The sequence below is a fragment of the Rhinolophus hipposideros genome, assembly GCF_964194185.1.
Source record: "Rhinolophus hipposideros genome assembly, chromosome: 10".
Classification (NCBI taxonomy): Eukaryota; Metazoa; Chordata; class Mammalia; order Chiroptera; family Rhinolophidae; genus Rhinolophus; species Rhinolophus hipposideros.
Window position 1 is genome coordinate 13,923,347 of NC_138056.1, and position 12,743 is coordinate 13,936,089.

The 12,743-nt window shown below is 42.1% G+C and overlaps 2 protein-coding genes across 12 annotated transcripts in view; one reads left to right on the forward strand and one right to left on the reverse strand.

The window, feature by feature from the left end:
- Positions 1-2,318: 2,318 nt before the first annotated feature.
- LOC308503026 (uncharacterized protein) lies at positions 2,319-6,543 on the reverse strand. Its single transcript, XM_081061751.1, has 3 exons — positions 6,250-6,543; positions 3,904-3,970; positions 2,319-2,481 (listed from the first exon to the last, which is right to left on the reverse strand). The coding sequence occupies exons 1-3, from the start codon at positions 6,496-6,498 to the stop codon at positions 2,444-2,446; spliced, it is 354 nt and encodes a 117-aa protein (XP_080917877.1). The 5' UTR covers positions 6,499-6,543; the 3' UTR covers positions 2,319-2,443.
- A 494-nt stretch (positions 6,544-7,037) lies between these two features.
- PHF21A (PHD finger protein 21A) overlaps positions 7,038-12,743 on the forward strand; it is a 162,171-nt gene continuing 156,465 nt past the window's right edge. For 3 of the 11 annotated variants that reach the window (XM_081061729.1, XM_081061730.1, XM_081061736.1), the window contains exon 1: positions 7,087-7,562. The gene's annotated coding sequence lies outside the window, so the exon portion shown is untranslated. Of the gene's footprint in view, positions 7,563-8,733; positions 8,770-9,237; positions 9,761-12,743 lie in introns of those variants that run through there. The other 8 variants (XM_081061731.1, XM_081061737.1, XM_081061733.1 and 5 more) reach the window with 7 other exon arrangements.

The window sequence follows — 12,743 nt, forward strand, 5'->3', positions numbered from 1 at the left end:
TTCCTGTGGTCCCTTGGGCATCATCCTAAATGGATAATAATTTACATTTATTGAGAGCCTATGTGCTAGAACTCATCCAAACCTTTGTAAGTATTATTTCATTCAATCCTAATAACAATTCTATTATCCCCATTTAACAGAGGAGAAGACTGAGGCACTTGAAGTTAATTTTCCAGAATCACATATCAAGTAGTAGATAGTGGTAGGACTTTGGGCAATTTATCATTTTGCTATTATTTTCATTTGATAATTCAAAATCACATCTGCACAGCAAAGCCAGTGGCTATTTTGTCTTGGAAATCTCCACTGTTTACTTTCAAATTCATGATAACCTTATTTTACCCTCCTAATGATAAAAAAAACATGTTTATTACAGAATTCCCTAGCCTTTAAAAACATTCAAAGATTTACATAGATGTGTTCACTTTGTGAAAATTTAATGAAATGTACAACTTGTGATTTGTGCATTTCTCCGTATGAGTGTTATACTTTAATTAAAAAGTTTTATATGAAAGATACCCTTAGGTCTCCTAATTTATATTTTAACTTAGAAAACACCTACCTGCACCCCATTTCAGGACTGCGATGCTCTTTGCCAATGCTTTTGGGGAAGGTGAATTTTGCAACAGCACCTGGTCAGATTTAAATGTTCAGAGCTGGACATACATTGTGCTAGCTGGGCATACTACGCCTGACCCCATGTGTTTTATGTGATACAGAGATTGTAAAAAACTTATTGGAACATTATTTAAATAAGGGGAGGAGAACCTTATGTTGTTGGAACAAACCTGAGCCCTAACTAATTTAACTTGGAAGACAGAAGGTTGCACACTAGTTTAATGCTGCTTTCAGTTGGTTGGAATTTGGGGTGTAACATGTTCATAACAGGGTTTTACTCATATAGGTGTATTAACACCTATGTTCCAATGCTCACAGAAAAAAATAACAATAAAATATGTATTTATTCATTGTAATGCAATTTACCAAAGACCAATAATATCTATACAGCATGTATGACATACATTATCTCATTTAACCCCCATAACAACACTATGAAATCATATGATTATTTCTGCATTTTGCACATAAGGAAACTGCAGCTTACAATTGAGTATATCATTTGCCCAGGGTCAACTCAAAAGTTCCAAAGTTCCGAATTCCTCAAGAATGAACCCTGTTACTTCTCATTAACACATTGTTGGACCCTCACAACAATGCACTGGATTAAGCATTATAGTTTTCCCGATTTTGGACAAGGAAATAGGCCCAAAGAGATAAAGTGATTAGCTAGACATTTTCAAAGGCCAGACCCAAGCTCAGGTTCTCGGACTCCAAATCTGGGAATGCCTTCCCCTAGGTAATGTCATTACTCAGGCCCACAATACAATTTATTTATGTTGATAACAGATAAAATAAAGGTGCAAATAACAAGATGATAAAAGTCTTTTAACATCCCCAGTCTTGGAGACTCTCCCTGTGATACTTTTAGCAGCTCAGCAGCTTTAAGGCAGACATTTCTACAGCTCTAATTGCAGCCATTTTAGATTTTAACAACAGGTCCAGCCTAAGCACCCCCTGATCAGTTCCTTTGGAAAAGGAATTGGGATCCACTTCTGTGGAGGGTAGAGTCAAATACACACCAATACACACTTAAATCTACCTATGCTGTTTGGTCGAGTTCAGTGGTTCTCCAACTCCCCATCCCCCAGACAATTTTAACATCCTTCCTCCTGCTCCACACACACACACACACACACACACACACACACACACACACACACACACACAAACAAACACATCATTTGGCAATGTCTGGAGATATTTTTGGCTATCATAAAAGTGGGGAGGTGCTACTGGCATCTATCGAGTGGGTAGAGGCCAGGGGTGCTGCTAGATCTCCTACCAGCCCCCCCCCCCAAAAAAAAATAAAAGAAATCATCTGGCGCAAAATGTTAATAGTGTCAAGGTTGAGAAAGCCTGGTCTAGTTAATTCTATTAAACACACACACACACACACCCCTGAAGTTGTTTAGGGTGAAACTGACTTTGGAGATTATGGCAAAGTAATGAAATTGAAGGTATTCTCCAGAGAGTTGACTGCTTATCCCCCAATATTTATTTATTTACAAGTTACCTGACCCATTTCCAATTATGATTTTGCCTTACGATAAATGCACACACAGGACAGTTAAAACGAAGATTTTTAAAAGATTAGAAACCATCGAGACAGTGGGGAGAAAGAACATACATTCAAGTTCTGCTAGTCACCAGGGATTTTCTGTCATAATTCTTTAAAAATCACATTGATATGTCTCCTCTACTTATTTAAGCACTTCGTTGGTACAAGCCAGGTTTTCATTTATTCCAGCCCAATAAGAATTAGAAAAGAAGACTTGATTAACTCTAATAGTTACCTCCCTGCCTCAGTGAAGAAGTGGGACCATCAGGTTTTCAGAGAGTTCAAATCTTCTTTAGGCTGACCTTTTAAAAGATAATGGAGTTACTTGTCAGCCTGGAGTAGGAAAAAGATAGTGGTTAAGCAAAGCACAGGCAGGGGAGCTGCATGAGAAAGCTGTTCAATTAGTTCTTTGAGGGGGGGAAGTTGTTCATTACTTTGTTTGAAATACTGTCAAATTCCAGAACACAAGAGACAATGATATACAAATACAAGTACCAAAATACCTTAATATCCATGGGTATAGTGTGTACTATGCTACCACAAAACGGTAAGAAAATTTAGAAGAAACTTCTTTATTTATTCTCTATTATAATATAAAAAGGCTCCATGTAATGCTATAATATATAATGCCTGTTATGTATTTTCCTGTACTTACAGTATCTCTGCATTGGACTGATAGTCCTTATAGAGAGCTTGCTGTTTTATCATTTTGAATGACATTTTACATTATCCAATTGAATCCCAATATAAATTAAATATTTTCTATCAAACAAGTTAATTAGGTTCCTAGCTCCTATTTTACACACACACACACACACACACACACACACACCACAATAAGATAAATGTGAAAAATAGAAACCATAAAGATACAAGAAGAACATTGGAGGTATTTTTCTAATCTTAGACTCTGGATGATGACCTCTTGAAGCATGGAATGGAAGGCAGCAATACAGAGGATAACACTGATAGATTTGACTACATTTATAAAAATTAAAAACTGCCCTCCAATATTTAATAACATTCAAAATTTGAGTTTTAATTTTGCTCAGCAGGGTTTTGATGGATATTAAATGGTTGGGGGTGGGTAACTAGGTGGTAGGAGAACACTTCTAAGTTATTGTGCACTTGCTATTATTATTATTATGTCATTCATGACTAAAAGTTGAATGATTTACCTCAAAGGAGCTTCTGATGGTAACCTTTCAATTTTCAGCTTATTTCTGGGATTTTCACTAACTTATACTAATCATTCTTTTTTTTTCTTTAGCATTTATGCCATTTAGCTCTTTCAAAAATATCTCTGGTTATCTTTATTTTACGTATGAGAAATGCCAGGATTCAGAAGGCCTAAGTGTGTGTCTGAGTGCCCATGACAGGCATGTTTAGAGCTCGAAAAAGACCAAAATATGTAACAAAACCAACTCCACAAACTTGAATTGCCCCAAGAATCCTGGGACCCCACCTGCCACATGTGCATGGACAAGATCTTGGAACTCCACATGTTCACCTACTCCAGTTATGTTAACTCAGAAAATGAATTTAAGGGCACAGGGAAGAATGTATTATGCAGTCCCATGTGCCAGGTAATGTTAAGCACTTGATACGAATTACTTCATTCCATCTTCTCAACAGCCCTACCAAGTAGGTATGAATAGCTGCATTTTACAAGCTAGGGAAACTGAGGTTATGAGAGGTTAAGTAACTTGCCCAAAGTGCCTTACTTGAAAAAGAGTGATACTTCTTAGGTGTCAAAATCCAGGTCCTCTTGCTGCCACTCCTCTTCACCATCTTAGAGGGAAGAAAAGACTATGTCAATGGAAATGTGATCCATGAAATCACAAGCGACAGTATTCTTTTTCCACAGTTTTTTAGTTATAGGAATGTTTAAACAATTATTTGGTTAAAATATTTTCATTAAGTATAAATATCTAAAACATGATTTTGCATGACACTGATTTTTGATTGCTATACAAACATCTTCATAAACCAAGTAACCTCTGGTACAAGAAGTTCAGCGGTTCAATCAACTTTAGTCTTCCAAAGCTGGGTAAGTAAACAACAGCCCATGGGCCCAATCCTGCCCACCCCCTGGTTTTGTGAAACCCAGGAGTCAAGAATGTTTTTACATTTTTTTCAATGGTTGAATAAATTAAAAGAATATTTTGTAACACATGAAAAGTACATAAAATTCTAATGTCAAGGGCCACAAATAAAAGCTTTATTAGAACACAGCCAGGCTCATTTGTTTACATATTTTCAATGGCTGCTTTTGTGCTACAGCTGCAGAGTTGAGCAGTTGTGACAGAAACTGGATGGTCTGCAAAGTCTAAGATATGTGTTATCTGGGTTTTTATAGCAAAAAGTTTGTTGACCCGTTCTATGGCATTTACACATTCAGGCACAATTTGAGCTTCTGAATTTTTTCTATGAAATTCTGAAAAAAAATTTTTTTTTTCAGAAAGAACAGTAAGGCAATCTTGCTCTGAAAAAAATTTGACAGCTTGGGCTGATTTGAAATGACACCATTAGGTTATGATTCCAGTGCCTACTCAGCCCAGCTTGAAAGTCCACCTCCCTTAACTCATCTTCTAAATACATTAGTTATCTCCGGATGGTAAAGCTAGGTCTTACTACCCAAACTGTCCTTCCATTATTCATCTTGACTGTGTTATGGGTTTAGTTTCACAAACATTATGAGTTCATCCAAGCTTCTTGAATCATTTATAGGGACTTTCATTTTCGCTCTCAAACTCTTATACAATTTCTCTGCTTTGAATTTTTTTTTTCAACCTAAAGCTCAGAGTACGAAATGGCCTACACGCGTAAAACAAAGCCTATAATTTTTTTTAGCTTTATGACTTCAGAATTTTAAAAAATTGCTTATTTCTTGTGAAACTAAACTTAATTTTGCAGGTCACATAAGTAAGAAAATACCTTCATATCCAAGGATCTCAAAGCACCTCTGGTGGAGATACATAACCAGGTAAAAGACCATCTATTTATTTTTAAAAACTGTTTATTTCTTGGAAGAAATATTAAGTTAATGGAAAACATAAGACTAGTTAACAAACAGAGTCCAGTGCTATTTGAGTTCTGCCAATGACTCAGTTTGACTTTGGGCAAATCATCTCCCCACTGTTGCTCTTTATCTGCAAAAACTGGACTTCACGCCTATGGGAGTTGCATGGCTAATCAATGCCTGGAAAACGCATAGTGGCAGATGCTACAAAAGTGCTGAGCCTTAAAAACAAAACCACCCCACCCCCATTTGTATTCAGTTGAGGTTGAGGTTTATTGTTATTTAACATCCGAAGGCCAACACTATGTTAAGTCCAGCATGCTGCACAGTACAGATATCACCGTGCAGTAGGGATTTTTTTTTTTAATCTAGAATTTTGGACTTTATGTGTGTGTGTGTGTGTGTGTGTGTGTGTGTGTGTGTGGTTGGGGTTATTTTAGAATCCGGTAGTATATCCATACAAAAACATTAAGCTTTAAGTTGAAAATTATCGATGAATACACCTAAACCCCCTCCAAAAAAAAAAAAAAAAAAGCCCTCCCCCGCCCCTCCAAGAAATCTCTCAAAACAAGAATTCTTCTGATGTTTTTTTCCTCCCTGCAGTTCTCCATGTTACAGTCCTTGGAGGTAGAATAGGCATAAAATACTTTCACTAATAAAATATGACAAACCGCCGGATTATACGTGGCCGATTCCCAGTGATTGCCCTGCTACACAAAGCATAAAAGTAAATGCCATCATCCCCCCTTAGAACAAAAGAACTTAGGAATAAAAAACATGGAGAGGGGGGAGAAAGCAGCAATAAATAAAGGTGAGCGAAGGACCCGGTCCCCGGCCCCTCCCCAAAGCGAGTGTGGGACTAAGTACAGCTAATAAAGTGGTTCAAGGGTAGTTATTTGGAAAGGGGGCGGGGTAGCGAGGGGAGGGAGCGGGCGAGCGGCGGCCGGGGATTGCATGTTGCATACGACTTGAGGTGGCATCTCTCTCCTGTTGCCTGGACCACGCTCCCCCATTGCAGTGCTTCCCCGTTGCTTCTCTTCGCTCCTACCCTCGCGGCTTGTTTCCCCCCCATAAAACTGCTGTTGCACTGGAGGGAGTTGGGGCCGCTCCGGAGCCCCTCTGCAGCTCCTGCCGGCGGGCGGGGGAGTGGGGCTCCGGCCGTGGAGTTGGGGGGGCCGCAGCGAGCTCCGGCCTCGCCTCGGCTGCAGCTGCAAGGGAGCCGAGCTGCAGCGCTGCACCGGCCCATCATTGCGGCGGCATCGGAGTTTGGCCGCCGCCGCTCGGTGCTCAGCCCCATCACCACCGCCGCCGCCGCTGCACTGGAGTTTGGCTGCTGCTGCCCTACTTCACTCTAGTTTAGTTTCACTCACTTTACATCCGGGTTTTTTCCCTAGGCAATGGGGGCCGCAGCACACCCCGTTCCTTAGGCAAAGTGAAATAAATTCGCCGCACCGACACGTCAAGTAGTCCGCCCGCCCGAGCGCCGCCGCGGGCCCCCGCCGCCTCCCCCGCCACCGCCCCGTCGCCCTCGGGGGGTGCCCGTGCGTCCCGGGAGCCGCGGACGGAGGCGCTGGGGGCCCGGGCCGGCCGCCACACAACTCCGCAGGCGGCCCCCTCCCTCCCCGCCGTGCCCCTCTACCCCGGCGCCTCCTCTCCCCCCGCCCTCGTCCCCGCTTTCCCAGCCCCAGTCCCTCTCGCCCGGCTCTCGGGAGCGGCGGGGGCGCGCACGGCGGCGGCGGCAGCGGGCCGGCGGGGCCGCGCGGCGGGCTCCCGCGCGGGCGAGTGTGTCTGGGCCTGGGCGGAGGGATCCCCGGGCTGAGGCGGCGGAGGTGCTGCGGCCCGGGGCCGGGTGGTGAATGGGCTGGTGGTGCTCGCTGCTGCTGCTGAGAGGAGGAGGAGGATGAAGAGTTGGGCTTGTTTGTCTCCCACAGTTTCTCTCCTGCTGCTCTGATTTACCCGCTCCTATTCCGGCCCGGGGCCTGTGTGTGTCCCTCCTGGAGGAGGAGGAGAATCCAGTTCCTCCCCCCACCCCCTCCTCCCCACCCCCCCTTTGCCTGGGGAAGAGGAGGAAAGAAACAGCCCAGAGAGAGAGAGAGAGTGAGTGAGAGAGAGAGAGAGGGAGAGAGAGAGGAGAGGAAAGGAGGAGGAGGAGGAGGGAGAAGGGAACAACCTACCATCTTAACACACTAATATCTAAAAAGTGCGAGAGGCCCAGAGCAGCAGCAGAAGCAGCAGCAGCAGCTCCAGCTTCTTCCCTCCCTCCCCATGAAGAAGAGTTCCCTCCTCCTCCTCCTCCTGCTTCTCCTGCTCAGAGTTCCTGCCTCCAGCTGCCAGGGGGGACAGCCAGCCAGCAGCAGGAGGGTGCAGTATCCCAGCTTTTCCATTCTCTCTTCTCCTCACTCTCCTCTCTCTTTTTTTTTTTCTTGAGTAGCTCTATTTCCCCTCCCTCCCCCCTTCCCCCTCTCCCTCTCTCTCTGTCTTGTCTCTGGTGTTTGTCTCTGGGAGGAACAGGGGCTGCTTGCTTGGAGTTTGTTGTGGGGGGAGGTAGGGGGAGGGGAGGGGTGTGTGGGAGGGAGGAGGGAAGGGGGGGTGTTCTCGCCAGGACCCCTCAGTCAACTTGAGATTTGAGCAATAACTTCCCCTTTGGGGCGCCCCCCTGCGTGCCCTTCCTATTCCTCCCCCCTAAAAAAAAGACAATGGAAAAACCTTGTCTCCCCCCCCCCCTTCCTCCCCTTCTGCCCTCCACCCCTCCCCAGGATAAATTGGAAGTAAGTTTATGAGCAGCCTCGGGAGCCTGGGCGCTGAGTGCTGGGCCGGAGCGGGTGACAGAGGCGGCGCACCGGGGGTGGCGGGGAGGGGGCGTCACATTGTCCCGGCGGGGGGCCGGGGAGGGGGCCGCCGGCGGGGGCGGGGGGCGCGGAGCCTTGTCCGCCCCCTTCGGCTCTCCCTCGGCCGGGGGATGGTCGCTTTGGCTTTTTCATCACCACCTCCCTCCCCGGGATGCTGTCGGGGGGAAGTTTTTATTATGATTATTTATTTAATTTTTTTTTTTTTTTTTGAAAACCATCTTGTTTGGTGACTGAGGGATCTGGTTTAAAAAAAAAAAAAAAAGCTGCGGCTGCTGACGCTGCCGGGCCCGAGTGTGTGTGTGTGTGTGTGTGTGTGTGTGTGTGTGTTGGTGCATTTGTCTTGGGTGGCCGGAGCAGCGTTGGGGAAATTCCGCTTATTCTTCTTCTTCTGCAACTTGTTATTCCGGAGAGTCTGCCTGCACCCCTCACCCCGGGGCCGGCCCTCCCGCACTCGCCCCCGCCGCCCGCGGCCGCGGGGCGCCCCCGGGACCCCGCGCGGGCCGGGGCCGGCAGGCCGCTCTGAGAGGGGCCGCGGCCGCCCCTCCCCCGCCCGCGCCCCCGCCGGGGGGAGGGGCGCGCGGAGTGGGACTCTTTCCGTTTGGTCCAGCCCCGTCGTGCACGCAGTTCCCAACACTTCTCGTCATCTTCTCTTTGGTCTCTTTATTCTGCTGAGCGGTGCTGTTAGGATTTCTTTTTTTCCCCTGACCACGTTCGCGATGGTGGGTAGCAGCAAGGTGGCCCTGGTAGGGGAGGGGTTCATAGCGAGATTGGGCACCGGGGGAAGAATGTCTCCTTTCAACTTTGTCTGTGGCTTGCACCTCGGGAGAAGGCCACACGCCGGTTGTGGGGTGCAGATGTGCCGAGAGTGATTTCTAAGTAGTTGAGTTGTTGAGATGAGGATACGACTGCTAATGGTAGGCAGGTTTTGTTTTCATTGGTGAATCTGGTGTCATCATATTCCGGTCATATGCTGAAATATTCTTTGTTTCGGTCTTGAAGTAGAGGATCTCACTCTGCACGTCCACACTGTGTTGTTTTTAAATGATGTCTCTGCATGTGTGGCTTTCTAGAATTTCAAATGTGAGTTAAGGTCCGGCCGTGTGTGGGCCCCAGCACTGGCCTTGACAGTGAACTTCGTGGCTGTGTTTTGGATTTCAAAGATTTGCCCCATAGCCAGGGAGCAAGTTGTGCATTTTTGTTAGTATAGTTGTCAGGAATGATGCTTTAGCTGGGGACGTTGGAGAAGGAAGAACATTTATATATTCATAATTGATAGTTGAATATTAGAATCAGATTAATTTGGGCTGATGAAAGTTTTTTTTTTTTTTTTTTTAAAGCAGTTGTGCACTCTAGGAAGGAAGCCTTTTCATAGGCACACTTTATAGGGGTTCTTTAGGGCTGAGAGCTGGAATATCTCCTTTTATAGAGGATGCTCATCAACATCTGTAAGCTTCATTGAGGGCCTGGTAAAGAGACTGAAATTGGGGCTAAGACATCTGAGTGTACTTTTCAGTGTTTATGACGTTTGTTTATATTTGGTGTTCACTTATGTTTGGGAAGTAGAAACAAATAGGTCAGCTTTTCATTTGGTTTTGAAGACTAACCCCCTCCCCCTTTTTTTTTAAGTTTCACGATTTACTTGGTTTCACAGTGTTGTAGAAAACCGTTACTACATTTTTACTGGAAATACTATCATTCATTTTCATTTTGGTAAGTTCCTATTCTTGTTTTTCTGTCTCCACTTGTATATGGGATCTACATTGTGGGCTTAAAACGAGCTTATTAGGGGCTATTTAAAATGTTTGAAGAATGCATTTTAAAAATCACAGGACATAACTTTTGATGGCAAAGAGGGAATTTTTGTGTGCAGTTACACTCATATTTATTAAAAAATAAAAATCTGTACTTAAGTTCTGTAGATGTATAACTATCAAATGAAGAGCATAGTAATAGTGGAGAAAATTTTCAAAATACAAACTTTCGACTAACATGTTAAAAATATTCCAGGTGTTTTTCTTCATGTCAGACTTTTGCTTTTGTTAACATTATAGGATTTGCAGTATGACTGGCATTGCTTGGCTGGCCATAATAATCTTTTGCTTGAGTGCGTTTGAAACATAGTTTTTAGATAATTTTGCAAGCTTTGTTTAAGCATTTTATACTTTGGACTCAGGCAGGTCTTTGTGGAATTGGGATAGTAATAGATTAAAAAGACTCCTACCTATGCCAGATTTTATTTTTAAGAGGCATAAGTGATGGACGGGCCCTATGTTTTTTAGCTTTGAAGGGTCCATCCTTTTCCCCATTCAATCACTGGAAGAAGCTGCCTTAGAAATACTCTTCTTCTGCTTACATGAAGAGCTCTAATTGCCATCCAGCAGGAGGTGCTACAGCAAGATAAAGCAAACTGAATTTTCAGGGTCTTGCTATTTATTACAGCTCACTTAGCTTCAACTAAGCAACAGGATTAACACCTTAAAGTTCCAGAGAGATTTGAGTAAGTCCATTTAAAAATTTTGTTAATAAGTTACATTTGCTGTTTGAAACCGAAATCTTTGAATGCTTTTTACCTTCTTACAATATTATACAAAGTAGATTTGTTATTGTGGATAGCTTATGGGTGCTTGCTTAGGTACAGAGTGATATAGAATTATTTTATTTGGATGAGGAGTTGGTTTTGTGTTGGTGAGTGGGGTGTTGAACACATTTTTAAAAAGTTATGAGGAATGGCTATACACAAAAGTATTTTGTATGACTTGGGACTTCAGGTTTTGTGGTCACCCCTATAGTATTAATAAAATTAGGATATAGAGTACTTCAGATTTTAGAAAGATACTGTGTGGGGAAAAGTTGAGACTTTTTGTGTTGATTTTTTTTCTTGAATCTATGGATAGTGATCCTAATAGATAAATTATTAGGCACTCAACTTTATAAATATATATAGTTGATGTATTTGAGTTGGCCTCCAAAAACTGAGATTCTTGAGCTGTAAGTAAAGTTACATCGGTGGGTATAGGTCACTGCTCATATGTCCATTAGTAACACTTAACAGTACTCCATAAAAATAAAAGTAATTTCATACTGTGTTTCCCCGGAAGTAAGACCTAGCTGGACAATTAGCTCTAATGTGTCTTTTGGAGCAAAAATTAATATAAGACCCAGTATTATATTATATTATATTATATTATATTATATTATATTATATTATATCTGGTCTTGTATTATATAAGACCTGGTCTTATATACGACCCGGTCTTATAGGAAAATAAGACCGGGTCTTATATTAATTTTTGCTCCAAAAAACGCATTAGAGCTGATTGTCAGGCTAGGTCTTATTTTCGGGGAAACACAGTAGCATTTACAGCACATGGTTGTTTGAAACTCCTGTTAGTGTTAGGTGAATTGGTTTATCACTAGAAATATGCTACTGTGGTGGCTTGTAAAGTTTTATATCAAAGTTTAAAAACTTAGAATGTGTAGAGAATTTGATGAACCTGCTTTGAACTTTGTTTTCTAGGCATACGGTTGTACTTTTTACTTGGTAAGATGAAATGAGATTATAACATGTGAAAGTTCTTTGTAAATTGTCAGAAGCCATGCAGATGTTAAGTTGTTGAGATAGGTAACCAATTAATACATGGACAGAAGCATCTGTCTTGAATGTGCTAACTTTCGCCATATCTTTTGGGAAGTGAGTGCATAAAAAGTGCACCCTGAACACCTTATGATTTTTTTCTTTTTTAAATACTGCTGTGGTTACCAAAAAGCTCTTTGTTACAGTTTTGAAGCTTTGTTTAAAAATGCTGCCTAGGCAGTTTCTCATAATTCAGGAAAAAGATCCTTTTTCCTTTTGTAGATCTTGTGAGATGTGTAACCCCTATTAGTTTTTCTTCATTTCTCCATTGATGTGATAGCAGTTGATTTTAGTGAATATTTAAATTCCTGGATTCTTCTATAGACTCTTATTTACACACATAGTAACAGATGTCATAGTTAAGGTTTTGATTGTTTTGATTGATTCTGCTAACTTTCTGAAAAATTCCAACTAAAGCTTAACTTCTTTCAAAGTGAAGATGTATATCTGTATGCATTAGTATTACGTACATGTGTATATCTTTTTTTTTCTGTTTTAGAGGGATTCATGAGGAAATGACTAGTCAAATCTTGAGGAGTACACTGAAATATTTTTGTGTAAAAATAACTCAAAAGTTTGAAACTCAGAGCCTTGAGTTGTGACTTTCTTAACAGACTCTGCTCACAATTTTGGACCAAAATAAAATAAAATACAATAAAATATGTGTTTATGAGCATATCAAAAGGTGTAGTATCTTAAATTTTAGAAGTGGTTGTTCTTTATGAAGTAGCTCCAATTAGTAAACTTGCTTCTGTGAAGAGTGAGAAAAACATTTAACTGTTTAGATAAAAATGAAACCTTTCAGGGTAATATTAAGTTTTGCGTCCCACAGACAGTGAATACTAAGGCTTTTCTTGAGGAAATGCCCAAGTTAAGGTTATATTAATGTGCTTTTAAATTTTGTATCCTTAGTATCTTATTGCTGAAGGCTTTCGTATTTAATTACTATTCAAAGGAGAAAAGGAAGAGATTAAAGTTTTAGGTCTCTAACCTTTGACAGAATTCCTTTATATCTGTATTCAGAGCTGATTTCTTGAAATATGTTTGAATCTTCATATT